Source organism: Anas platyrhynchos, chromosome 11 (genome assembly GCF_047663525.1).
Source record: "Anas platyrhynchos isolate ZD024472 breed Pekin duck chromosome 11, IASCAAS_PekinDuck_T2T, whole genome shotgun sequence".
In the NCBI taxonomy this organism is placed as follows: domain Eukaryota; kingdom Metazoa; phylum Chordata; class Aves; order Anseriformes; family Anatidae; genus Anas; species Anas platyrhynchos.
Window position 1 is genome coordinate 16,110,317 of NC_092597.1, and position 27,921 is coordinate 16,138,237.

Genomic DNA, 27,921 nt, shown 5'->3' on the forward strand with positions numbered 1-27,921 from the left:
ATTCCTTGATCTTCTTTTCCTCTTTTTTTTTTTTTTTCCTAAAATGTGAGAATTCTCTCTCTTTCTCTCCCCTCTCTCTTTTCTCTTTTAATGTTATAAAATTGTCTTCTGCATTTTCAGTGACTCCTAGGTCTGGCTTGCAATGACTCACGTAAGCCTGGAAAATAATTTAGTTACAGTGCTTTCAGAAAGGTCTCTGGTGAAATGAATATGTCTGTAGGATGCACGTCATACTGCTGGATAGACAAAGCTGCACAAAACACAGATTCCCTTGTAGAAGTAGTAGCTACAGCCTATGGCAATTGAAAAGTAAGTTTATCTAGGTGTCCAGTTACCTTCTTGCTGCTTGAAAGTAGAAAGCTGCAAGTTAGAGGGAGTGTCACACATGTCAGGGCAGTGCTGCAGGCCTTGTACTTTGGTTGCATTGGCTGTAAAAGCTGGTGGGACATGGTCTGCCCCACCATGGGTGCTCGGCTCTGCTTGTGGCTCCCTTTGTCTTTTGCCACTGTCTTAGCATTAGGCTTTAAAATGCTTGTGTAAGCATTACCCTGATTTTGCTCTTGACGGTTTTCTGAATTTGATGGATTCTGTTGTGGATTGTACTGTCACAGAAATGTATATTTTAATAGTCATGGTAATCATCTAATGAATAAAAATAGACCTATTATGGTGATGTAAGATCAGTTAACTACATAAGGAGCTTTTTAAATGAAAGATTTTTTATGTGGGATGTGAATTCACGAGAAAATTGAACTGCGATGGGAGTATTCCCCTTGATCCAAGTCTGATAAATGTCAGTAAGAGTTATGAGCATGCAGAAATTGAAGAGTGAAACCTACTGTATGAAATTAAGCTGTCCAAACAAACTCATGGGAAGACGGTGATTTAACAGAGTCCAGTAGATGAATTTTACTCTCAGTTCATGAAGGCAATGGCTTTGACAACATTACCCAGGAAATCCCATATCTGCTTTTTTATCCAGCTGTGCACCTCTAATATCCTTGGGGCCTGAACAGGTGAACTGAGATTATAATTTGAGAATGGAACGTATTTCTTTGAAATCCAACTGGCTTGTCTTCTGATCATAGTTCTTCTAGCTCTAAAAGTAAATGTTCTCAAACTAAGAGGAGTTTGTGCTTTCCCACAAACCTGAATGTGGAACAGCATCATTACCTATCACTGTTTTCTACAGAGTTGAATATTTTTAGCACTACTGATGATTAGCTCTCTTAAAGGTGCAAAAGTTTCCTTCTTCGGTGTTTCCAAATAATTTTTTCCCCATCTGTTTTATATACTTAAGCATCTTGGAGGGATGGTACTTTTTTCTTTTTTTTCTTTTTTTTTTCTTTTCCAGGCATCGCTGAAAACATCAGTCTTTTCTGAACTTTCACCTTAGAAATGGAATGTCCCCTTCCCATGTAAGAACATTTTAGAAAGGTCCAAGTTTAACTGCAATGCTGAAAGAAAGGGGAGATTTAAACTGAATCTCCACAGGAATGGGCAAGCATGGGGAGGACAGCCTGCTGTTTGCTTCGATTTTTCTATGTGCAGAGTCCACCCACTGGTGTTGTTTTTTTTCCCTAGCTGAGTATTTGAAAATGCAACATGACCCTATGCATCAAATGTGAGACTTTTACGCTCAGAAAGATGCCACTACACGTTTTGCAGTAAAAGGTTAACGTCCTGTTTTACATCCACTTAATGACAATTGAAATCAAATCTATAACTATTGTAGTATTCATTCACAGTAAAACAACCCCCGTACATTTCTGGATTCAATAGAGCGTATTGAAGCAGGCTGCTGTGTTGTTCTGGCTGCTAAACTGCTTGTGGAGTTCAACAGCCAACCCTGAACCCTGTCTGTGATCTGAGTGAATCCTAGAGTTCTTTAGAGAGGCTGTTGTAAGGGTCATGGGAAGTGGAGGATGCCTCCAACTTCAGGGATAAGCTCTTGAAGCCAGTTTACTGTTTTCTCTTAAAAAGCACTCTGCATCCTCCTGTCAGATGAGCTCTGAAATCATGAGTCTCTGGCTGCTCGTTGTGCTTTTAGTGTTTGGTAGTAACTTCAGATTGCATTTGTGATGCCAGCACTGGCAGTATTATAGCCATATAAATGTCAGGTTTAAATTGTCCCCTTGTTTTAATACTTTGGGCTTTCTTCTAACAAAGGGAAAGGAAATTAATATATTCCCTGTTGATGTGTTAAGATATACAAGCTAATTAAATCTATGTAAATCATTAATGTTAGCATTTTAATGTCTTTGGTAGTGCTGTATCACCATCGCATGATAGGACACTGCTTTATCTGTGAAATGTAGCAATCCCTGGGAACTGCCATTGATGTGAAGTTTTAATCTCCAGTGTGGTTTCTTCAACTAAAAACTGGTGTATCTGGAAGCCAAGCAAGAGGTGGGAAATAGGAGCTGTAATACAGAGGGAGAAGTGGACAGGTTTTTCTCCTGTTGTTTTTGGAGGTCTAGATCATGTTCTCTGAGGGATTTGGGATGTTAGTGTTAAAACCTATTTTTCGTGGGGGAGGAAATTTTCCTTAGTAAGACCTCTATCAGTAACACGAGTTCAATGTTTCTACATGTTTGTCACATTACTCAGGGCTCTTTCTCAGATTATTCTGCTTCTGTTGGAGTTTGTGGTGCAGACAAACCACAAAATGAAGAACTAAAGCTGGATATCCTGGCCGTTAGGACCAGCACAGCAGCAAGGTATCTTACTGTAAAGATGCCACCAGGAGTCAGGTACTTCAAGATGGTGAAACCTAAACAAAACCGTATTAGCTTGAAGCCTTCAGTTTAAGGTCTATATTTTGGTTTATTAAATATAAATAATAATAAGTTAATAATAAGTGCAATAAGTGTCAGGTGCACTGAGTTTCATAGGGCATGTTTTTACCTTGATAATGTGTTACGCAGAGATCTTCAGCATTAACCAACTGGCACTAGTCAATAAAAAAAAATAAAAGCATGTTAACAGTCAATCAGTGCTGATGGAATGGGCTTGTTACCTGGACACAAAGCTGCTGTGCCAGAAAGAACCGTGTAGATGCTAGGTTGCTGCATTGTTTGAAATGATGTGTATACGGAAAACATTTGAATTTGATAAAGGAGAGCAATGACTAAACATAGCTGGAATAAGTAGCCAACTAATGGATTTTAGTAGGCTGTCCTGAGTAGAGAGGCATTTATACTCCTGAGCAAAGTGGCAGAATCTGGTCCCCATTGATGTACCACTGGCCAAAATGCAAAGGCAAATAACTAACTACAACCCAGAAAATATATTTGAACTGACGTTTCATTGCTTTCAGATTATAAAATTGAAAGTGTATCTTGCAGCAGGTCTCAAAAGTGGTGATGTGGGCGTGTTTGCAGTACTGACTGCACATCAAAGCTTTAAAAGACTTTTCTGGCATCCAGAATAGTTCCTCTGTTTGTTTTTCCAGCTGGAAAGTGGTGATAAGTCTTTTAATGGAGACATGATTCTGGGCTGAAACATGTTCCTTTTGGCTGCGTGCTTTCACTTGATGGATGGTCTGACGCACAGAGAGGATGTTAGGGCACGTCTGTCCTATGTACTTAAAGCCAAACAACAAAGCCATTCCAAGGCTGGTGAATTTAGGTAAGGCACAGGTAGCTTGATATGCTGGAGATCTAACAACCTTTGTTTTACAGAATTCACTATGAAAAAAATAAAATACAGCATAGAAAACTTAGAATTATTATGCTCCATCCTTCTGGGGAAGTTGAATACTGGAGCATACACCCTTTAGTCTCTATTGCGGCTGAAGGAGGTGTGTACAGAAGATGCTTAGAATTTGATTGGGATGAGTGAGTTGAGTTCAGAGAAAAATCTACAGAGTAAATAGAACATGGCTAAGTGGTTTCCACCAATGTTTTTACTCTGTTTAGATGCCATGCACATGAGAAATTAAAGGGGTGGTGCAGAATACAGGTGCCTGATTTCACTGAGCTCTGGGTGGGGCATTTCTGGAGCTATTCTGAGGCTCTTCTCCTTTGTGTTAATGGAAATCCCTGATTTCTGGGAGGCTTCAAACAAGATACACCTGGAGCTCTGGACTTCACAAGCCTCACTACTTATGGTCTGAGAGATACTTGCATGGTAATGAGGCTTGTGACTTCTTAGTCCCTTAATTATTTAGCTAAATAAGTATAGTACAATGGACTGAACCACAATAATGGAAAAGTAGGATTTCTCAGCTAGTGGCAGTATTTTTGATTAGCTCAGGGCAAAGGGGAAAAGCAGTCTGTGCGCTTCTCTACAGGAAATGTAGCAGAGAGAACTTAATGTTCTTTCTTGTCAGAGGCTGCAAATAAAAGTTAACTACAACAGACCATTGATTTATGCAACTGAAACCTTTGCCACATTGTACACAGAGCTATTACAGAAAGAAATACCAAGTTAGGAACAAGAGAAAACTCTCTGTAAACTCATCCCTTTCCTCCCAAGTTCTGAGCAACAAATTATGTCAATAGAATATAATAACAAGGGTGTTTTTTTTTGGCCTGTTTTGCTCTGTTTTAATAATGTGACCTAAAATACCTGTAACTTTTATGATGGAGAAAGGCCCTGGAAATTCACTTGATGATGTGACAAGTTGCTGGTCCCAACAAAACTTGGAGCAGTCTATTCTGTCCTGACAATCCAATACCAGTACCATGGAGAGGTGGTGTTGGAGCTGTCTATAGGAACATCAGGAAGTTTATGCCCACAATGGCTGTTAATGAAGTATATTACTGTGAATAATACATAATCATCATATGATAGACACAGAGTACCTCAAAATTTGTGATAAATTGCATGATATTCCTGTGAAATGAAGAAATACTCTGTATTTGTTGTTAGGAAGTGAGGCATAAAAATGCAAGACCTTGCCCCAAGACTTGAATAAAATGAGAGAAAGATAAGTAGTTATTTAATACAGGTCCTTAAGCTGCCACCACTAATCCATTTGCTGACTTTTAAAGTGAGTTTGTGTTAGCTGTGCATTTAGTATCTAGGAAATTAATTTTGTAATAAAATTAGTTAAGTAGTAGTGTTGAAGAAATGGGAAATGAACATCAGATGGCAATATTTTCCTGTGTTAAACTCTAGGAATAATTATTAATATCTATAATCTGAGAAGATGCTTAAAGTAAATGGTGAAAAAGTTACAGTACTTAATGGAATTGAAAAGTAATTAAGATACTACAATTTTTGAGAAAGAGTGAACTGCTGGGTAACATGTACTTGTCTGAATGGCAGGTATTTTGATGCCTCCAAAAGAGAGGTCATACATCGGGGGCCAGTGAGCACAGGTCACGCTGTGAGGTGGGGCTGGGACCCAGGAGATCAGCAGCTCTTGTGTTGTGCCAGGGCTGTCCCCTGGGAAAGGGCCTGCTAGTCCTGTGGGAAAATGCATTCACACTTGTCTGTTAGCAAAGACCAAAATGCAAACAATTCTTGCTTTACATGGGCACGAATGGTCTCTCAGACACATGAAGCAATGATGACAGTCATTCCAGTGCGGTCATTGCAAACATCACCCAGCGTGATCCAACCTGGTTTGGTGGGGTGGCACTTTGAGGGATCACCTCATCCATGAAAAAGTGATGCTTTAAGGACTGCAGCTGGCCCACCCTTGGATTCTGTTCCCTACCCAGCTCCTAGGAATTTCACTTGACAGCACCCTGGCTGCTGTGTGCTGCCGCTTTAAGGCATGCACGCACTGCCAGGCTTCAGGTCCTGCCACTGCAGGAGCACCAGGCGCAGGCAGCAATCCTCTGATCAGGGCTCGGCACTCTCTCGCTGCTCTCTACTTAATAACGTTTGCCTGCTTAGCAGACAGCTGCCCGGTGAGCTGAAGGCTTTCTTCTAGCGTGGCAGAGTTTCACCTGGTGCTGGCAGCAGCTCCCACCATGGCAGCAGCTCCAGGTGCTGCTGCAGTAAAAACTGCAAAGTCCTGCAAAAAGTACCAGACAGTGAAGCGGCATGCCAGCATCTACACCTACCAGGAGCCACCCCACAGGTAAGGCATCCTGCTCTATTCTGAAGTGCAAATATTCCTTATTGAGCAGAAATGTGGGGTCTTGTCTTTTGCCTTTCATTTTGTCAGAGTGTAGTAATGTTAAAAGGAGCATGAGAAAAATCACTCCTCTCTCTATTTTTAGATGTACTTTAAACCTCTTTTCTTCTCTTTTTCTTCTCATAAAAGTAATGTTTCATACTGCATCATAAACATCTTCAGCATAACTCCAGTGAATTCAGGGCATATCAGGGTAATAAATCTCTCTATACTTTTCCTGTGTATTATAATTTCCCTTGAATATCCACTGTGACCAAAGGTCAGAGTGGGGACTGTGGATCAATGGACCAGCAATCCGACTGAGTATATCCTTTGGATGCTGTTACAAGAAAAGGTTTAGGTTGATTTATTTCAAAGTGATTCAAAAGTGTTCAGTTCTGTTTGTATCATGCAAGGGGAAATTGTAGCAACAGGTTTTTAGCTGTGAGTCCCTGCAAGAGTGAATATTGCTGGTGTCACTTACAGTAGCCTGTTTAAAATGAGATGAGAGAGCTGTAGCTTAGTAAATGTGGTGACAGCATCAGAAAAGATGATTTAATAAGCATTTACAGAAATCTGCATCGGAACACATAATTTTTTTTTACAGGAATATGTAATTCTTGGTGTGCTGGGGTCTTATGCTCCTGTCCTCCCAGCAGGGAACAGGAGCAAAGGGCAAGAATTTCTTAGCATTTATTCCCCTCATTTTAACAAAGAAAAACTTCTTCATTATTACCATCAAAGTAAAAGGCCAACACTGCAAGGCAAGCAAATGAATGTTAAGTGCTCTTGCTGGAAATGTTTAGACAGCACTTTGTTCCAGAAAAATATACAGAACGTCTTGCTAGCCTGATGTAAAAGGTGCATGGCTGGAAAGGCTGGGAAAGCAAAGACTGGAATTCCTGCTGGGAGCATGGATGAGTTATGGCTGAGTAGCAGGTGGTGGGGAGGAAAAGGCATGTCCTAGAGTTGGGGAAACAATCCTAATTTTTCATCAACTCTAAAAACAAGGTCGTGCATATTCCCTAGCTTATTGCTGTCATGTAACTCTCATAGATTGAGGACTGTACAAATCAACAGTTTGGGGAGCTGGAGGGTAATAATTTGTCTTGTTTTTTCTCTCGTGGGGTGTGTGCTGGACCATCAGCAACTCAGATGAGGATATCAGCGAGGATAAGGCTGACAACCATGACCCCGAGCAGATCTTCCAGAACATCCAGTACCAGAAGGAGATCATGTCCAACATCCGCTGCAGGCCGTGGCCGATGAGGCAGAAGCTGCGGGCGCTCAGGTAACGGTGTTTGCACAGAAGCTCTCAGGCTTACTGACTGTGACCGTGTTTCCAGCTGCAGTTTTCCAGCGTAAGCTGAAAGGGAACAAGCCCAGAAATGATTAAGAGCAGCTAGGAAAGCACAGTGTGAGTATGGTCTGATGAGACCTGGTTGTAATCTTCAGGTAATATATTGTAAATGGTGGTAAGTAATGCGTGCTGGTAGGCACATTTGGGGTGGTCATGATGTTTCACAGCTATAGTTATAGTTTCAATAGTTATATTAACACTGCCATATTTGCAATGCAAAGGGTAGGTGTCCAACTCTTTCAGTTAAACTGTGTCAGGTCTTTCACAGTATGGTCTGTTTGGGACTTGCTTTTTTTCCTCTTCATCAAGCCTCTTTCTCTTAAAACACTGTCTGATGCAAGGATGGCATTGTAGTGCTGAGGAAGTCCCAGCAGCAATAGGATCCTTGCTTAATTTTGGAAACAAAGTGATTTTTCTCTGTTACACAGAGTAGTGACTTGATGTCTCCCTGCTCCTACATGGTTTCTGTGTTGATGACTTTCCTGTGGTCCTCATCCACTTTCTCCTGAAGTTAAAGATAGAGGATGAGCGAGCAGCATTAGGATCGTATATGAATCTCTTTGCATCTTGAAACAGCTCTATACATATTCTTATGTATCCACATAAAATTAAACATGCCATCAGGACAGTCGTCTTATTTTAGTCATTTTGGGTGTGCTGCTTTAAGAAAGATTTGAATTAGAAGGACACGGGGGAAAAACACACACACACACACAAAAAAAAAAAAAGAAAAAAAAAGAGAGAGAGGGAGAGAACTCTCCCTGCAGTAAAAGTTCTTAATGTCAAGTTTTCTCAGAAAAAGCTCTCAGTGGTTTTAAAGTGGTAGTAAAAACCTCAGTAGATAAAGAAAAAAAAAAAGCTTTGCCTGGTTAAGGATTTTGTAGTGTGACATAGTCCATGACAGTGTTTCAGAGCATTTTGCTAGTTGCTGCCTGTGAAGAGCTAGGGGTTCAGAGTAACGGCATTGATGTAAAACATGATTCCACCTTCTTGTGCAGACAGGCAAAGGAGATCGTGCTGAAGTACGAAGGGAGGCTCACTAGAACAAGAGGCTACCAAGCTGCTGGTGCAGAGGTATGTCTGCTGCTTCTTAAATTACAGCTCCTCTCTATACCTATAGTCATCCGCAGTTTTTATTCACAGGAGTGTATGTTTTCTGTGCTGTCCTGATCTCCATCTCAAGGATCCTGTAGAGGGAAGAAAAAGGAGTTGAAAGCTTCTTTTTTCTTTTTTTCTTTTTTCCTTTTTTTCTTTTTTTTTTTTTTTCCAATTGTGAATATAGTAATTACATTTTTGCAGACTAATTTAATGTGTGAGGGATGGATCTCCTATTAACACAGGATAAGCTTTCTTCTCAAATAAATATATTGAATATTGATGTCTGCCAGAGGGGGTGATGGGAATGGGATACCAACAATACAATGTCAGTATTCTCTGAAGAGCAATTTCAGCAGACGGTGGGGCCACAGTTCAATAGTTTAGTATGAAAAATGCGTCTAGCTTTTATTTTGGAAGACAATCCTACAGTAGCTTGTTGTAAATACATTGTCAAAGAAGGCTTTTGCTTGCATAATACTCAAATAATTTGAATCTAATCTTAGCAAATCTATTTATAACACTAAAAATAGACCCTGGCCCTAATTGCTGGAAATTAATAACACATAGGAATTTGTCCCTAATATGCAACCAACAGAGAAGAGGTCATTAGTCATTTAAGCAGTCAAGAATATTTGTGTCATCATAATGAGTAGACTTTTAATGATATAATTCATCTTAATTCTAAAAGTCAGGGTTGTGATGGTAAAATAGAACATCATGTATACTATTCATGTAAACAAGTGAAAGGCTGCATGCCTAGCTGGTTTTCTGTTATGGTGGCATACAGAAAAAAGTTAAAAGTACTGCTTCTTGAGGGAGGAAAGTCTCATCTTTTCTTGTTCTGCCTTTTTGTGTATGGCAAGTGCAATGGAAGTAGGATGGTGTTAAATACTTTTTTGTGCCTTGGACTTCAGTGGAACTAGCATGTTAACTAGAAAGAGATGTGCCAGGGGTCTGCAATGTGTGTTGGTAAATCAGATACTGGGCTCTCTTTTGTTCTTATTCCCATTTCCATAACAAAATCAAGACTTTCATCGTAGAGTTCACAATGATTCAAGCCTGTATCTAATCTAATTGCCTCTACTGCATGCTTTTGCTTGAAGACATTCTGCACAGAGATATAATTCAGAAGTTAATTAACACCACTTATTATGTGTAGGATATTCTTTTTTCAGCATAAATTAGGGAATACATCCTTTATTTCAGGGCTAAATTAATAATAATAAGTATAACAGAATGAGCTGAATTGTTTATTAAACTGGAAGTATTTTCTTAGAAAATAATGTGGTGACCAAAAATGCACCACAATAAAAACAAGCACTAGATTGTCAGAATAAGAATTTAATGTTTGAGAATGTGCTAAGAACAAAACACTTGCCTCAACCTGTAAGATGTCAGCAACAGTCTCAAGGTAACTGAGAGGTAAGCTGTTAAGTGTACCCATTTTTAAATTAGCTTGTAAAATTGGCAAAATACGCACTGTTCATAACTGGACAAGCCATTCCTATTGAGATTTATAAAAATTGAAGGTGAAGTACTTATTACTGCTTTGATATTGGCACTGAAGGCATTTTGCTTTTCAGTTCAATTGTTTTCAATTTTATTTTTTTCTTTACATTTAATGTAGATATCCATACTCTGGATTACAAGGGTATAATTATCCTTCCTTTTTTTCTTTAGGTATGTAGTAGACAGAAAAAAATAGTTATCTAATTATAATTTTAACTATACTACTCAGACATGGATATCTTTGTATACTTTATGAAACTACAGCGCAACTGGTACAAGCTGCTTGATTCCAGTCTCAGCCTTGTGAATTCTGTTTTCAAACAAAAGTAGCAATCCTAGCAATTGTCATGCAACTCACAACATCTACAGTTTCTTTAATTAAAATAGTTCCAGTTCATGCAATAAAAATACTCGCATCACCATAAAAATTAATTAACTTTGGCCAAACAGATTGATGATACATTCAGTAATTAAAATGTGATTTACTTCTCTTTGATTTCAGGAGATTAAATTTCATGATACAATATTGACACTGCTGCTGACTAAAATAGAGCTTTTTAAATATTTAGCTGTACTATGAAATGTACTTTATAATGAATAAGATATACAAATGTTATTTTTCTATTGATACTGTCATGGTATAGCTCTAATTCAACAAATCAAAATCTACACTCAGTTTTGCTCATGCAGATCTTCTCCTACATGCACATTCCACTGTGTGCAGGAAGATGCTTTGCTTTGAGCATGCCAAAATATGGGGACTGAATAAGGATTCTAGAAAGCATAAGCACAGTTTTTCTGTAGGTGCCAATTGCAGTACGCAGAGATGAGAATATAGTTGTTGAATTCACCATTGTTGAATTATGAAAAGTTTTTGTCCTCTAAGAAAAACTGGTATCCTGCTTCTCTTCAAATTTGAAATTAGTTGTACGTTCATTTGTTTGCCCTAGAAATTTAATTTATTGTTTAGTGCAGTGGGATTCCCTCATGAAGTATATGGAGACTGATTTGTATTGGCTTAGTTGATCTAAATAGAGAATCTGTAGAATTCTTCTTGTGGACCTTGGTATTGTGTTGGTGTTTTTGTGTTTGGTTGGTTGGTTTGGTTTCTTTTTAACTCTCAGGTCTAGTTATACGTCTTCACAACTTCTTGCCCAAAAGGCCTATGCTGTGGAGTCATTTTGTTTCCAGGCGTCTTGCAACCAAACCCCATCTGGCAGGCTGAGGAAGGGGGTGATGGGTGCAGGCAGAATGAAAGCTGCCTCCCGCAGCACCTCCCTCCGCAGCCCCAGCCTGAAGGGGCAGCGATGAGGAGCAACACTGAGCAGCTTCTGTATGTCTGGCCCTTGTGCATGAAAGGTGTGGGTTGATGGCTACTGACTGTACCCACAGAGGTGTATAAATGTCTCTCTGTAACTTGTATTTGTCTGCTGGTAAGCAGAGTCAAGGGGTCATGGGCCCATTCACATTTTGTGTGTTTCTAAAGCTCACCGTGGTTTGCTTTGCCCATCTCAACCCACAGACATGCTCTGAGGCCACAGCAATTAATGTTTGTAGTATTTCTTGTGGTACCAGATGAAAGAAAGGTGAGCAAAGTGCTCTGATGGATTTTTTTTTTTTCCTTTTCCATGCAAAATTGTCACATTTATTTATATATATATATCTTTTTTTCTCTCAGCTTTGGAGGAAATTTCTTCGACTTGCGTATAATTTTGTGGTCCTCTTTATTCCTTGGGAAATGAGAATTAAAAAAATTGAGAGTAAGTATAAAAATTGAATGGGATTGAACAATAAAGCACTTGACGAAGTGACTTACTTCTGAATTAAATAGTACTTGGGAGGAAGTGTTAAACACAAACTTTGAGCAGCAACATGATTTTCATTTAGAACTTTGCTTTTTCTACTTTTCCTGATGCCTCAGACACTGCAGAGTTCTCATTTATGATCTTAGTGTCAGGTGGCTTTAAAAAATAAAATCAGCTTTGTCCTATTGCCCATTGTGGTTGTTTAAGAGCAACAAGCTTTGGGCATAGTCTGTTGCAGCCCGTGGGGCAGCATCTTTAGGCCAAGCCCAGATGTGCCCAGGACCACGTGTGGCATAGAGCCTGCGTCGCCAGCCCCAGTGTCGGTGTCATGGACATGAACTAGGGCAGTGCTTATCATCCCAGTGTCTGCGACATACCTCTGTGCTTCCTCAGCAAAGGAAATGGCTGCATGATGTCACCCTCACTGGCAGCTTCTTGTGTAAATACTGATGGTAATTATCAAACTTCCCCAACAGAGTTTGTGTTGGAATTGTGTTCTCCACATTGACATGCTAACATGTTCATGACCTTGCTGTTTGCACTGCATGAATGAGGCATGGTTTTCTTTTGCTTTAGTCTTCAAGAAATACTTGAATAAATGATATGAGCTTTTATAGACCGTGTAGCTCAGATAACTATTTTCTGTGGTTTAAGGTCATTTTGGGTCTGGAGTTGCCTCTTATTTCATCTTCTTGAGATGGCTGTTTGGAATCAATATTGTACTTACCATAATGACAGGAGCATTTGTAGTCTTACCAGAGGTAAGAATGTATGGTTAATATTTGCAGAAAATGCTTACTTGTTGCACTTTCCTTTCTGAATTAAACAAATGCCACACTTAAAGGCATACATCAATATAAATAAATTATTTAAAATAAATTCCACTGTTAAGAGGTTGGTTTTTTTTCTGCCAAAGGGTAAGAGAATTTTGCTATTAGTGTTAGAGATTATATTTTGTCAACATGGTACTAATGCTTTTATAGAATATGTTTGTATCCGATTACTAAAATGAAGAATCAAATCCTAAAAGCTGCAGTTGGTGTTAAGTACACTCAGGTCCTGCTAATGTCATTTACAGGCAGAAAAACATAACATTTCCCTCCAGGCTCCGGTTTATTGTCCATTAGAGGGCATTTTCTAGAAGTCTGAACAGCCATAACTTTGTTTAGGTCTTGCATGCAAATAAGGCTATTTTTTAACTTTGTTAAATAATTAATATTATTTAGCCTCACATACCTGTGCTTCAGTGATGTCACCAGAAACATGTCAATGTCTGATTTATCTTATAATTTGTGAAGATGATAAAAAAGCAAAGCCTCCCCAAGCACACACACACACACACACAAAAAAAGCAAATTAAAATGGAAAAGATTCTTTCCACTTTCTTTTTTTTGATTTTGTAAGTAAAAGTGTATTTAATTTTAAAATACTATTTTGAGATCAAATATTGTTATATTTAATTTTAAAATGCTTAAATTGAAATGGACAATATTTTAAATATGTATAGTTAATGATTTCACTTGACCTCTTTTTCATTTTTCAGCCATTTAGAAGATGTCTACAGAGCACTAAATTACCTCATAGGTAGACCACAGATGGCCAAAAAAAATCTGGTTTAGCGGAAAACAAACGCAGGATTTCTTGTGGAATTGCTAGTTGGGGCAGGATGACCAAAGTCCTTGCCATCTGATATACCAAATGGGGGGCAGGCCTTTGAGGGTTGGAGATGCTCATGCAGTTTTTCAGACCTTGTCTCTCTTTTCCCAGCTGCTGGCCGGAGCACCGTTTGGCAGCACAGTCAGCAAGACCATTCCCAAGGAGCGCATCGCCTCTGCTCAAGACCTGGACACCATCTGGTCACTGGGGGCAAGGCTAAATTCACTCTTTATTTTAAACCCCTCACTGTTTGGTTGTAGCTGTTATTTACTGCCCTTACTTACCAACTCTGCTCTCTGCAGGGCTACCTCCAGTACTCTGTTCTGTTTTACGGTTACTATGGTCGGGACAGGAAGATCGGGAAAGCAGGATACCGGCTGCCCCTCGCCTACTTCCTCGTGGGAATGGCAGTGTTTGCTTACAGCTTCATCATTCTCCTAAAGAAGTAAGATTTCCCGTTTGTTGCCGTTCATAAGCTTACATGTTCTGGCAGTTAATGGTGTATTTATCCCATTTCCTCTGCCTTTATCCTGCATGGCTCTATTAACCTACTAATAGCAGGGTGGCAGACTGGTTTTAATTATAGCTTGCTCTTTATCTTGCTGTTGATCTTTTCTCTCTCTTCGGTTTCCCAGTCTATAAAAGGAGGGCAGCACAGAGGATCTGTGTGGTTTATGTTTGTAGAAAGTGAGGTCTGACTCTCCTGGAAGTTTTTCTCTTTTCCTCTTTACTGGTTTAAATATAGCTGTGACAGAAATTAACATTTTATATGTAATGCTTTCAAGCATTATTATTCCCATCTACTGAAACACAAATATAAAAATGCTGTCATAGATGTAATATCTTTTGCATCATTTCAGCTGGTATGTGGTATCCCATTCAAACATGAGCTTAATTCCTTTGCTGTTTAAGGGCCAGGAGTTAGGAGAGAGCAAGACAAAATGCTGGCCATAAATCCAGGAATGTGCAGTGCCTACAGAAGGGCAAGGTCACTGTATCCTCTCGATTCACTTTCTCCTCCCTTCTAGATACCTATTTATCTGGCACAGTGCAGTCCAGGGTGATTTTTAGAGTTGCCTTTAATAACTTTCTGTTTCAAAACTGATCCTTCCCTTTTCATTTATTTTTATTCTAGCTGCTAGTTTGTGCCAGGGTCACTGATACGCTTGACACTGATTTACACATCTGCAGTTTCTGGATGTGATTAGCTTTTCTCTTTCTGATTTAGCCCACTGACTTCTTGCTTGCCTGATTATTGTAGTCCATTTAACACTGTCCTTTTAGATGCCCTTTCTTTCATAAGCTATTAATCTTCATTTCATTTCTTAGCATTTGCAATACTCTGCATTCTTGGCTGTGACAAATAGGTGTTGTGTTTTTTTTTTTTCTTTTTCCCAAAGTCTGTAAAACATCACTGGGCTTCTATTTGACAATAACATATATTTTGAGGATGAAAAAAAAAACAGCAACAAACACACAAAACAAAAACAAGCAGATCTTCTGCATGATAATTAGTTTTGCCAGATTGGTTCATAATCACATTAAATGTGGTACGTTATAGCATTTTCTAGCTGGATCCTACATGGAAATCTTAAAGCCCTTTTAGCTCACAGCTCTAGTGAGATAGGTTTTCTTTTTTTTATTAGCTATAAGGAATGCAAATACCAAACTGCCCTTCCACCCTGAGTCTCTTGTGCACTAGAACAAAGTGAAGTTTGTTCTTGCAACCTCACCCTATTTTATTTTCTTCAGAGAACTGCCAGCAATGACACTGATTGCCACAAAATTTTCATGGTTCTAAAACAAAGACAACTGAAAACTATGAACCAAACCACTGACTTGATACTTATCTTCACACATCAACAACTTCAACAACTTTTTTTTTTTTTTTTTTTTTCTGGTCCAGAATGGCAAAGAACTCAAGAATGAGTTTAGCAAGTGCCTCTGATGAAAATTACACTTTCTGTTGGAGACTGTTCTGTGCCTGGGACTACTTAATAGGAAATCCCGAGGCTGCAGAGAGCAAAGCTGCTGCCATAGTTAATAGCATTCGGGTGAGCATCCACCCCATAATTTTTTTAGAACTGATTTGTTTGTTAAGTTGGAAGTTAAGTACTCTTTTCCTCTCATTTTCTTGCACTCTGTTGTTTCTTGGTGTTCGTTGATGTCTTTGCCTAGGGGAGGGCTGGTATCACACCTCTGTGAGGTGATGCAGTAATATCATACTGCTGACACTGTTTCTCCTTTTCATAGTGTCTGTTGTGTCCATACATGACCATTGTGTTCCTCTTGGGAAATGCTTTATTTAATGCCACCATATGTTTGACAGAAAGCTAGAAAACTTGCAACAAATTTGCTTGTGGTGCAATTTTATTGAACAGTAGAATCAAAGTTACATTAACAATGCAAAAGCACTGATTTATTTCATCTCTCTGTAACAAGTAGTCCAGAGACACCTTACATTTCCATCAATATTAAAAAGGTGAATTAAATACAGATATTTTCCACTTAGAATTTAAAAAACAGGAATGGTTTTCCTCAAAAGCAATTTACTTCATAAATTTAGTGTATTCATATAAATCATGAAACCAAATTACTTTAAACTACATTGAAGACAAATTAATAATGAGATTTAGTTATTTCAGTGACTGAGGATAGCTTTTGACAGTTGTGTATTATATTACTGACTCAGAGATTTTAAAGGCACATCCTGCAAAAAGGATCCAGTAGTGTAAACCTCTACTAGTAGACCATGAAACCACTGCGACAACACAAGTTAGCGGGACCTGTCCAGCACAGTAAGAGACAAAAGTGACTGAAAGTGCACAAATATTTTATTACTTGCATGTTTATTTCTCAGAAATCTCCTTCAATTCTTAAGCTCCCTTATCACTTCCAAAACGTTATGCAGAAGAGAGAGGTGTTTATCTATTTGCATTTCCAGGATGTAAAGTTTTTTATTAATATACTTAATACTCTTTGCAAAAGATGCATGTGTTATTTTTGCTGAATGCTACTAAAATGATAATGTTGTGTTTCTTTCAAGGAAGCTATATTGGAAGAGCAGGAAAAGAAGAAAACCAAAAATCTGTATGTATATAAGATTGGGGATACCTTCCAAAGCACTGCTTCAATGCAGATAGCAGGGCTATGTGCTCCTTTCATACTTGTAAAAAAAAAAAAAAAAAAAAAAAAAAACATGTTAGAAAAGACCCCTGTGTCTAAAGACAGCCTACTGTTTTGGCTGTGTGATTTTTTTTGTTTTTCAGGGCAGTCACTATAAGCTTAAGGATTATCGCAAACATCCTTGTGCTTCTCTCACTTGCTGGAAGTATTTACATCATTTATTTTGTCGTGGATCGATCCCAAAGGTTAGAGCATACCAAAAAGGAATTGACTCTTTGGGAAAAAAATGAGGTACGTTGCATTTGTCACCACTGTGTTAGAAGCAGGATTATTGTCTTGGGGCTCTCCATAGTGATAGTGTGCTCATGAGAGATGAGCCAGGAGAAATGAGGAGAGATAGGGCAGAGCTGTGGTTACCTGGGTCTCTGTGCACGTTGGCAGTCTCTGCTCTGCACCAAGGCGTCAGCAGAGCTGACACGGGCAGGGAGATGCTGCAGGTCCTCATTTCACAGAGACTGCACTTCTAGCTGCCCCTTATTTCATGAGGACAAAGCATAAGCTCTCCTCTGTCACTCACAAATCTACTTTTGTGCCTGTGATTGAGCTGAGCGAACACTGGCCCAAGGGACTAAAAAGAGCTGTTAGAAAGGAATCAGCTTTGACAATGGCCATTGATTTCAGCTGAAAGATATGGAACGTTCTGTGAATATTTCAGTTCAGAGGAACAAGTGGTTGCTGAGAATAAGAAGTGAGTGGGTGTGGAGAACATACTCATCAGTTTCAGAGGAAGATGCTGTCCTTATATTTTCAACAAATATAATTTTATTTAATAAAGTAATAATGTGAAAGCTAGAATATATCTAGAGTAAAGATTCCTGAGTAGCAGATTCCAGATCTATAATTTTGGATCCCAGCAGCTGTTACTACTGATGTCAATAATAGCTGTTTAACATGACTATTCTTCAAGAAAACCAATCACCAAAACATGTAGTAGGATTTCAATCAGTAGTCAAGGCACTACAGGAGATCAACAAGCAAAGCTACAAAATGCTGCGTCTTTCTGTTCTGTAGGTAAGCGTAGTTGTGTCGCTGATTACCATGATCGCACCCTCTGCTTTTGAGCTTGTGGCAGCTCTAGAGATGTATCATCCAAGAACCACTCTTCGCTTTCAGCTTGCCAGGTATGGGCATTCTGCAGTGTAGAAAGAATGGGAAGAGCAAAGGAGGAAGAGGAAAGATGCATTCTGGTCACAGTTTTTATTTCAGCCAAACCAGAGGGTAAGAATTCCGTAGGATATCGATGCCAATAACCTTTATCTCTTGCTGTTTTCAGAGTTCTTGTTCTGTATCTGGGAAATCTCTACAGTTTAATCATTGCTCTCCTTGATAAAGTGAACATCATGAGTGATGCTGTAAGTTTAAAGATATTTGCTTATGTGCAAAACTAGTTGGCTTTATAGATTTATAGACTTTATTATAGAATTCCTTCTATTGTAATATGTATATATATCAAGTCAGGTGAAAGCTAGATTGAAATCAAAGTATTAAAAACACTACGGCTTGATAGGATTGTAAAGTTTATTTTGTAATGTTCTTTTACAAATATCTGTAGTCTGTTAGGATAATTGGATCCATTTAATCATTGATGTCTAGTAAGAAAATAGACATATGCATTGTTTGGCTACTCAAATAAGTCAACACTTTAGGTAGTTGGAAATACTTGACCTCCACTCAGCATTTAGTGCTGTCCTAAAATTGCATCTGCATCTAGGCTTTGGTGGCTACTTGAAAGTCACCTAATGGCTGCTTGAAAATGCATGAAGAAATGTCTTTATGTGTATGTATGCCTTGTTGAAGGAATGGGGCTTTCGTATGTACTGCAAGTAATAACAGCATGTGAAAATGCAGCTTTTCAGGACATTTATTTTTTCAGGGCTCCAAAGCTAACAGTGATGCAAGTAATTCTACCTCCTTCTTAGTAACCAAAACTTTTTCTAAAGAAGATAATTTATCTACAACTATTCCTTACGTACAAATTACGAGAAGCAGCATTGTAACATCGGAAGAGTCTCACACTCAAAGCTTGACAGTCCCTGACTCACAGGTTAACCAAACAGTTTCCTATAATACCCAGAATTCACAGGACCAGTGCTGGGAGACCTATGTTGGCCAAGTATGTAATTCTTATATTATTTAAATAATTAATTCCTAATCCATGTTTGACCAAAAAGTTAATATCATGTTGGGCTGTGTTCGATTTTAGAGATTTTCTTCATGTAAATTCTGAATTTTTAGCTAAGGGTTGTGTAGAAAGAGCGAAGAGTATGCAAAGTGATACAGCCACAGATCCAAGCTTTGTTTTTTGTTCAGTATCTACAATGTGTTTAGTGTTGTATGAATGTCCTTTTGCCAGGCTTCAGTCTCCATCTTCAGCTCTTCACAGGCAGATCTCTACAGATGTATGATGCTGATACAGACCCTAATTTAATAGGATGCATAATACAAAAGTTGTCATTTGATCCTGGTGCATATTGGTCTCTGTCAGTGCTGCACATGTGTTGTGTCCAGGCCACTGGAGTAAGAATGACGCTAGCGTGCAACTGACTTGCTTAGCTCCTTGTTCAAGAGTGAGCAGTATTAAAGGACTTGCTTGATCATCAGGAGCAAAAATCTCTTCCCAGGTTTATTAGGTTGACTTCTATTCTTGTATAGCCACTCTCCCTATTACACAGACATCAGGTATTTTTTCTAATTGGTGTTCTTTTTTTTCTTTTCTTTTCTTTTTTTTTTTTTTTCAGAATGGGCTAGAGATTCTTGGAAACAATCTTTTTTTAATGTAATTTTGTGTTTTTAAGGGTCAAATAAGGAATAACTATTCATTTATAAGCACTAAACAGATTTCTGTTGTGGCTTGATGATCTTACTGTCAATGGGTTGTGTTTTTGTATGAGGAATCAGCATTTCTCCTTGTGAAGCACTTATCCAGTGTGTATTACACCAGCGAGGATAATAAACAATTCTATTCAGCAGAGTAAAATTTTCAAGATAATCATTAGAAAGAAAGGTTGAAGCCACTATGACCAGAGTTATATTCGTGCAAGCAGTAGAAGGCACATTGGAAGTTTGATTATATTTGTTCTCTTTGCCAGAATAAAGGCAAATAAGGGAAAAGTCAAAGAAGAAAAGCTTAAAAAGCATCAATTTATATATTCAAATAATATTTCATCAGGGTACTAATCTGGAGCCAAAATATGCAATACAAGGATAAATGAAAAAGAGCTGTATGTGAGGCAGTTTTATTCCAGAATGACTTTGTGTTGGAACGATATGTATTTCAGGAGATGCTAAAGCTGTCAATCATCGACATGATTTTCACAGTTGCAAGCATCCTGCTAATTGATTTTTTCCGTGGACTGTGTGTCCGATATTTAAGCGATTGTTGGTGCTGGGATCTAGAAAGCAAGTTTGTAAGTACAGGCTTTTATTTTATGAAACTAAGATGTTAAAGATAGGTAGGTTCCTACCCTTAGTAATGGATGTTCTTAAAGCCTTTCAACAGATACATAATTTCTTGGTAGCATGTTTCTATAAAGGCACAGCTCACACTGAGGGTTTTTGTTGGAGGGCATAGGATAAATGCCAAGATTGGGTATTTTTCTCAAGCCTACTCCCATGGTTGTGGTGCAAAAACTTTGTTTTTCCCAAAATGAGATATAACAGTCCTAGAGAAAAAGATGAGTAGTTTGGCCTTTGGAAAAGAGAGGGCATGGGTTGCTTCCCATGTCCTCTTTTCTGTAGCTGTCACAACAAATCCATAATGGAGATAGTGGTCCAAGAAGCAAGAACCAAAAGCATATAGTCCTTCAAGAAAATTAAGCTAAGTAATATTTGGTTAGCAAGCAGCTCTTCTCATGAAAGGCTGAAGTCTGTTCTTTGCAATTAGTTCAATGCCCTGCTACAGAGTAGGTTTTACTGTGTTCTCACTACCTGTCAAAAGTGGGTATTTGGTCTGGACATTTCAGGCTATGTGCTGTCTGAAAACTGAATCAGTCAAATGCTTGTACTAAATGATCTGAGGGGGGGAAGACAAGGTATTCATCCTATACTGTGTTTATTGTAGCCAGAATATGGAGAATTCAAAATTGCAGAGAATGTACTGCATTTGGTCTACAATCAAGGAATGATCTGGTATGTAATCCCTAAGTGATCTTTCTTGTCCTTGGTCAGTGTGTTGATTACTAAGTCTGATAATTCCCAATGATACCTATTTAAGTAGGATATTAGTAATGCGTTTTTTGTACTTTACTGTAATAAGAGATTTTCTGCTGATAGTTAACTATTGCTTACTTATATTTTTCATATGTTCTTTGTTGTTAAAATTGCTCCAGCAATACTGAGCACTGAAATTACATTATTTTTGCAGGATGGGAGCCTTCTTTTCACCTTGCTTACCAGCATTCAATGTTCTCAAGTTGATTGGACTCATGTACCTGAGGAGCTGGGCTGTGTTAACGTGTAATGTACCACATCAGCAGGTTTTCAGAGCCTCTCGGTTAGTCAAAATAAGAACAAAAGATAAAGAATAAATGAAATGCAGACAGTGGAAATGCCTTCTGTGCACAGAAATTAAATGCAAGGAGCTTTTAGTTCTGAAAATTGACAATCAAAATTGACAGATAACAAAGGTCTGTGAAGGAAAAAAAAAAAAAAAGAAAGAAAAACATAGTTACTGAGAAACTGGAGAGTTTGAAAAGCTGGGTAGTTAAAGATGTACACAGAAGAGAGGCAAATGGCATTGAATTGCCCAAGGTTGTTTTCTGATTGTACTGAAAACTCTGGTGGACGTTCCCTGCAAAAAGGCAAGGTATGGATTTTGATGGGCAGTATCCAGGGCAGAAGGTTGCCTCATTTCACTGAGGAAATTAACCAATAGTATCAGAAGTCTTTTTATTGCCAAAGTTTGGGGGTGAATAGAAATCAAACTGAAAAATATGTCAGGGAATATTCCTAGACCAGTAAATGTGGCCTAACACATGATTTATTTCCATACAAATCTGATCAAGTGCAATAAGCTACATGTGTAAATTGTTCAAAGTCCTATTTCTTGGTATTTCTTTTTATGAAAACTATTAAGAATCCGATTTTGTCTGTTGCATGACACAACGGAATTCCACATTTTTATTCTGTCTAGATGAATATCAGAATTGTTTACTCAAAATGGAAATAACTTAGGGCATCTTTAAATCTTAAAAGTCAATTATTTCTAACATGTTTTGAAGATGATTTAAGTTCTGCCTCTTTTTTTGTGTTCTCCCCACAACGTGTCTGGGAATTAAAGCAAGTTTTTTAAAGAAGAGTGCTATAAATGGTTCTCTGGCTGTAGCAGTGGTATCTGGAAAGCAGTGCAAATAGAATTTTGATCATTAAGGGTCTGTTTAAGCTGGCTCTGTTCAGACTTTTTAATCAGAACAGAATGATTTTGATCTTTCAAAAACATAGATCTTGAACTTGTTAGGTAGATGCAGACTTACATCTTTCATGTTGTCTCTTTTTTTTTCTCCCTGATTAGTATAATCTGAAACATGTTATGCCTTCTTGCAGATCCAATAATTTCTACTTGGCCATGTTGCTGTTCATGTTGTTTTTATGCATGCTACCAACAATTTTTGCTATTGCCCGGTATAAACCATCTTTAAACTGTGGTCCCTTCAGGTAAGTTATAATGGACTAATGAAAATTGAGAATGTTTTATTTCACCCTCTCTCAATAAATTAATCAGCTTTAACATTACCCAAATTACCAACAAATAAAAGTTTATGGATAGGACAATGCTTTAGTGCCGTCAGTTTTTTCCAGTTAAGTATTAATTAGCTGAATATGTCAACCTCCTGAGTGAGTTGCTTTATATACATGGTTCCAATATTTCATGTTTAGATGATGTAATGTTCCAGCAAGAAATCTAGCACATATCGCCATCCTGTGTCTCAGTCCAAGCACCCTTCAAGTCTGGTCAGTGCTATTGCACTTCTGTAAATTTATTTTAAAAATAATGAACTTACTTGTAAAAGCGTATCTTTTTTTATATCTCTCCTTGGACTACACTATTCCAAAATAGTCTTGTATGAAAGCTCTTATTTATTCAGTGCAACACTCCTTAAAAGTTTGGTGTACCAAGCATTTCTTACAATTTAATTTTACTTTTTTCTTCCTCCTGTAGTGGACAAGAAAAAATATATGATATTGTTTCTGAAACAATTCAAAATGATTTTCCCGCATGGTTCAACACAGTGATTACTTATATCAGCAGTCCTGTGGTGGTCCTCCCTGCACTCCTACTTCTATTGTAAGCATTTTTTTCATAGAAAAGTTAACTTGATTGTTAACTTGATCTCTTGAGAGTCAAATGTTGATACTGAAGAACAAGCACTGCATTATTGTTAAGCATTAAGCATATCTGAAGGAAAAAAAATACTCTTACTGAATATACAATCTATAGATCAGATGGGAGTGAGAGGATATTAAAAAAACTGTCAACACATTTTCAAAAGGACATTTCTTGTTCAGGGAAATAGTGTTAAAGCAAGTTCACTACAGTGTGTCAAGGCTTACAGTGCTGTTGATTCTAGGAGGTTTTAAGATATTTCTTCCCTATCAAGAGCTACGCAGAAGTTAATTTTCCATTTCCTCATGGTGATTAGTTGATCTTATGACTGTGAACAGGGTTCAGGCCATCATTGAAAGAAGCTACCCAGTCCTGCTGATTCCCGACAAGATAAATCAATTATGAAGGTCTGCTCTTAAGTGTTAATGTAATACAGCTTCCTGTAGACCTTCCAGTGGAAGTCCTTTCTTACTCCAGTCTCTAAATAATTGTTCACAGCTGGGAATTAATATTTGCTTTGAGCTGTTTGAAATTCACTTTGTTTCTGTGAAGTGTCATGTATTTTGCTTGCATCTTTCTAATTTTTTCCCATAAGCTACAGACAAGTGCAGAGTTTGTCCCACTGTAGTACCAAGATACAATTTTATAGCAGATCCCCAGCTTGATTTTCAGATAAATTGAGAAGACATAAAGCATTATTTATCGTTTGTAACTTTTGCCTTTAAGGTCACAGCTTCATAAATAAACTTATTTACAAACTCAAGTAGATCTATAGATTGTTTTAAACCGATGTCTAAGCACATATGTAAATGTTTGTGCTAACAAGTCTAGTTATAAGACTTTACATCATCTGAAAGCCACTAATACATTGCCAAGCCAGATCTGATCTCAGCTGTATCAGTGTAAACAAGGTGTTATTGCAACCAGCCAACAAAATGACATTGTAAAGCACATGCAACTCATCTGTAGTTCCTCTCCAAGTAACCTTGGGCTGGAGAAAAAGAAAAAAGAAAAAAAAAAAGGCATGGGCACAATTAGTACTGCTGTTAAATCTGTTTTCAGTATCACATTTCTTACACTTCCATGTGTATTTGCTTGAAAGAAGGCTGTGATCCATTATCACAATATAAAGGAAATGCTAAAAAGCACCAACTGACCTTGTACACCATTTTGATGACTTATAAATCTTCAAAGAGAATATTGTCAGGAATAGTTGATGTGATTTATAATCACCTCTTTCACTTCTAGCATGCTTATCTATTACCTGCAAAGTATTGCAAGATCCTTGAAATTCACCAACAATCAGCTAAGAATGAAGATCCAAACAGTAAGTACAGCTCAAAGTACTTTTATATAGAATTTGGTGGGTCTTCAGGAAAGTGCTAGCCTAATTACACCACAAAAATCACTTTCCTTGTTTCACAATGTAAAACCCATCCTGTATTTCTTATCTTTACGCTAAAATAAATTTAGTTTCTAGTCCATAGTAACTCGCTGCTTCTCATTCTCCTGAATGCATTTTAGGAAAGAACTGAAGATAAGAAAAAGGTGGTTCAGATGGCAGTAGGTAAGTTGTTGAGCTTTAGAAGTTCCACTATTAATAAAGCATTTGGATACAAATATATTTTGATTTCTTATTATAGGGAGAGACATTCAACCACGTTTAAAAAACTATTTCCAGTAGTCATCCTTGTAGATGGCTTTTGAGCCCAGCTTTACTTGGGCTGAGTATTTTCTTGCTTTTGTCACATACAGGGCAGAACCTGGTAGGCAACCCTGATTCATATCATGTCAGACCTTGCTCAGAATTTATCGGGTAATAGACAGAAGAGGGAAAATGGAATGGCCCCTGTTCTTTGACCTCCCTGGATTAAACATTTCATCTGCAATGAAGAGATTTAGGTTTTTATTGCCCACTGTGCCTTGAGGGAATTTGAGCCTACACGCCTTCCACCTCTCAGATTTTAGCAACAAGAAGCCACAGAAAGGATGCAGTCCTTCTAATTAATCCCTCCCAGTGAAAGTAATAAGTAGATATGTGCCAAGCTTTAAATAAATAAATAAATAAATAAAAGACAATCCATGGTTCAGTAGCCTTATGGCTAGATCTTAATGTTACTGACCGCTTGTATCGCTACCGTGAAGATGTAAGTGGTGAAAAACCTGAGGTAGAGCAATATACTGATGAGGAGTGACTATAAAGGGCAATGAGGTGTGATGAGGTGTGTGTGCTAGTTTGATTTCTGTTGTTACGGAAACCAAATGAAGCTTTTGACTCTGACCAGCACAGTCACTGGGGCCAGTTTGCTCAATCTGGCCATCTTCTTACACGTTGTGAACTAAAACAGGGCTCTTGAAAAGAGACGATGGCTTTGTGCCCACTTGGATTTCTACAGTGCAATTTCCAGTGTTTTTCTGTGTTCAGCAATAGTATGTCTGCTGCGTACTGCAGTGTGCCTATCCACCCCTTTTTATCACCCCGTCTACAAGTATAGCACCAGTATCTCTTTGCTGAACACAGCGAGGTTCTGTCATCATGTGATCCCGACTGGTGGGTGAATTTGAGCCAATGCATTTACACAACTGTTTCTAAATGTAGAGGCCTGGAGAGATAGTGTAATAATTTCTGTTTTCTAGCCAGAATCCAGAATCTGGGTGGGAATGACAAGAGACCAGACCAAGAAAGTGATCTTATCAGCCAGGAATCTTCTGTTCGGTCCTCAACGCCCCGGAAGAATGGCAGTGTCCTGAACTTTGAATCTCCTGTGAGCAAAGGCACCAGAATACAAACCATTTCCCAGTCTGTGCCCCAAACTGTGCCCTCAACTGATGTTGCAAGACCTGTCAATGCAAATCCCACAACTTCAACATCTTTAACGTCAGCTCCCTCGGTATCAAGTGTACAGAAATCAAGAAACAATCATACCACTAACAGGTAAGACTTTTTGTTTTGAAATGGTATTTATTCCATCAACTCCATGACATTCCTGTGTTTATTTGCAAAATAGCTGTGCATTCAGACTAACTGTCTGAAGCAGTACAGCAGCTAAGGAATTTTGTAAAAGCAGATTCATTCATGAGTACTATTCAGACTCCTGGTAACATCACCTCCTTAATTCTCTCTTAATTCAGCCTGCCAGACAGGATTATAAAATTTTTGAAATAATGTAATTGATGGAGTTTACACACACCTCAAGCAGAGGTAAATATTAAGCTTTCTGTCTGGCATATAAGTAAAATAGTTTATGTGGGACACTAAAAGAACAAGACAGACACAGGAACAGTGAAGTAATCCTGTGCAGAATGCCTGTGCAAGTCTAGTTGTTGCATGACTGTTTTTGGACATGTTGGTTCAGACAGCACAGTAGTGCTTTAAGCTACCTGTGTGGGCTTTTTTGTGTTGTGTTTTTTTGTTGTTTTTTTGGGGGGGATTTTTTTTTTTTCTTCCAAGTAATGAGATTAAAAGTGTTTCTAAATAGTTCTCAAAATATTAAGAAAACAGATCTGGAACATGCTTTGAAAGGTCAACGGTCTGATGCCATTTCATCAGGAAGTACAAATGCATCTCCTAATTTCTGTGTTTCTCTAACAGCTCCTAAAACTTTTGAACAATACAGATTCTGCAACAGAGATCTGTCCTTACAAGCCAGTGTTTGACATCTGTGCAGTTAATTTCTTATGTGTTTCAATTATATTGGGACATAAGAATATCTCTCAACATTTGATTCTTTTTTTATTTCTAAAGGTACCCAAGTGTTGTGCATGGGAGTGCAAGTGAGCTCTGTAAAACAAAGCCCTACACACCAGTGACTTTCAAAAAGCATATGGAAGATGTTCATTCTGAGCCTCTCTTTAGAAAAAGCATTCGGCAGGCAAATTCAGATGCTCTTGGGGCGGGGGCTCCTGTTTTTGTGGGACGCAGACCACATGCTACCAGATACATTATTGTTAATGAAAATGAGTCCCGCAAAAAATCATCCCGTTCTACCACCCGACTCCAGAGGCAATTCCGAATGGAAGAACCAGGAGATGTTATTGAGTTGTATCCACGCAACATTAGAAGATATGTGGTTCGAACACCGCACCGGGCATATTCCCCTCATCCCAGTGAAGAGGAGGAGGAAGAAGAGGAACTTAGGAGACACTACATCAACAGATCGCATCGCCCTCGTTCACTATCTGATCTTCGCCCAGCACCAAGATTTTACATTGGGGAGCACGCTGATGGCCATGTTCTTATGAGCAAGGATCTAGCCAAAGTGCATTACAAATCCTGGGATGATGGTTTTGAGATGGACCTAGACAGACCTCCATACGCTTACAAGAAAGTGCACCTGAAAAATGTTGAAGCTGACCAGCACTATCCTGAGCCACATATGAAACCGAAGTCAAAGCATAAGCTGGAGCAATCTCTCACAGAATCTGATTCAGTTTCCATTGAATCCAGCAGTGATCCGCAGAACAGCAGCAATGACCAATATATCCAGGTCATTCACAGCAAAGAAAAGTACCTGAAACCTGGGTCAAAACTCACCAAAAAGAAATCAAAGAACAGTATTGATCTAAACATGTCTGAGCCTAATGAACTGGTATGCTCAAATGTCTGAGAAAGTGCCCCAGCCTTTTTTGTGTTTTGGACAGGTGTATGTGCGTTTGTTGTATTTGCTGTTTGAGGTCTATTAGAATAACTACAAGAGTCTTTGGAACAGTGTGTGCAGCTATTTGAGGTGGGAAAGTACAGATAGCCTTGTGTTTTACTGTTAACTGTACCTCGCTTCCGTATCACAACCGATGCATTGCAAAACTTGGAAAATTATTCCAATTTATTACTTGTTATGCTGTTTAAAAATACTGGAAAATCAGAAGCTATGTACTCGGGGCATTTTAATTAAACCTGTACCAAAACATGTCA

The 27,921-nt window shown here is 38.4% G+C and overlaps 1 protein-coding gene across 5 annotated transcripts; it reads left to right on the plus strand.

Annotated features, from left to right (window-relative positions):
* Positions 1–8: 8 nt before the first annotated feature.
* Positions 9–27,921, plus strand: TMC3 (transmembrane channel like 3). Of its 5 annotated transcripts, none has more exons than XM_072043556.1 (24): positions 9–2,753; positions 3,455–3,630; positions 5,504–6,037; positions 7,221–7,364; positions 8,432–8,507; positions 11,719–11,800; positions 12,500–12,606; positions 13,613–13,711; positions 13,804–13,946; positions 15,408–15,555; positions 16,548–16,591; positions 16,771–16,918; positions 17,699–17,808; positions 17,961–18,039; positions 18,561–18,800; positions 19,966–20,094; positions 20,748–20,815; positions 21,051–21,179; positions 22,229–22,339; positions 22,845–22,970; positions 24,258–24,336; positions 24,534–24,576; positions 25,647–25,944; positions 26,755–27,921. In XM_072043556.1, the coding sequence occupies exons 3-24, from the start codon at positions 5,928–5,930 to the stop codon at positions 27,614–27,616; spliced, it is 3,375 nt and encodes a 1,124-aa protein (XP_071899657.1). In that variant the 5' UTR covers positions 9–2,753; positions 3,455–3,630; positions 5,504–5,927; the 3' UTR covers positions 27,617–27,921. The 5 variants fall into 5 exon arrangements, with proteins under 5 accessions (XP_071899657.1, XP_071899658.1, XP_071899656.1 ...); XM_072043557.1 differs by having other exon boundaries at positions 5,854–6,037; XM_072043555.1 differs by having other exon boundaries at positions 3,455–6,037.

Coding starts and splice junctions, on each gene's coding strand:
- TMC3 (XM_072043554.1), top strand. CDS start 3,506: ATGTTCCTTTTGGCTGCGTGCTTTCACTTGATGGATGGTCTGACGCAC. Junction 12,607..13,612: donor CATTTGTAGTCTTACCAGAG/GTAAGAATGTAT, acceptor CTCTTTTCCCAG/CTGCTGGCCGGAGCACCGTT. Junction 21,180..22,228: donor CAGGTTTTCAGAGCCTCTCG/GTTAGTCAAAAT, acceptor GCCTTCTTGCAG/ATCCAATAATTTCTACTTGG.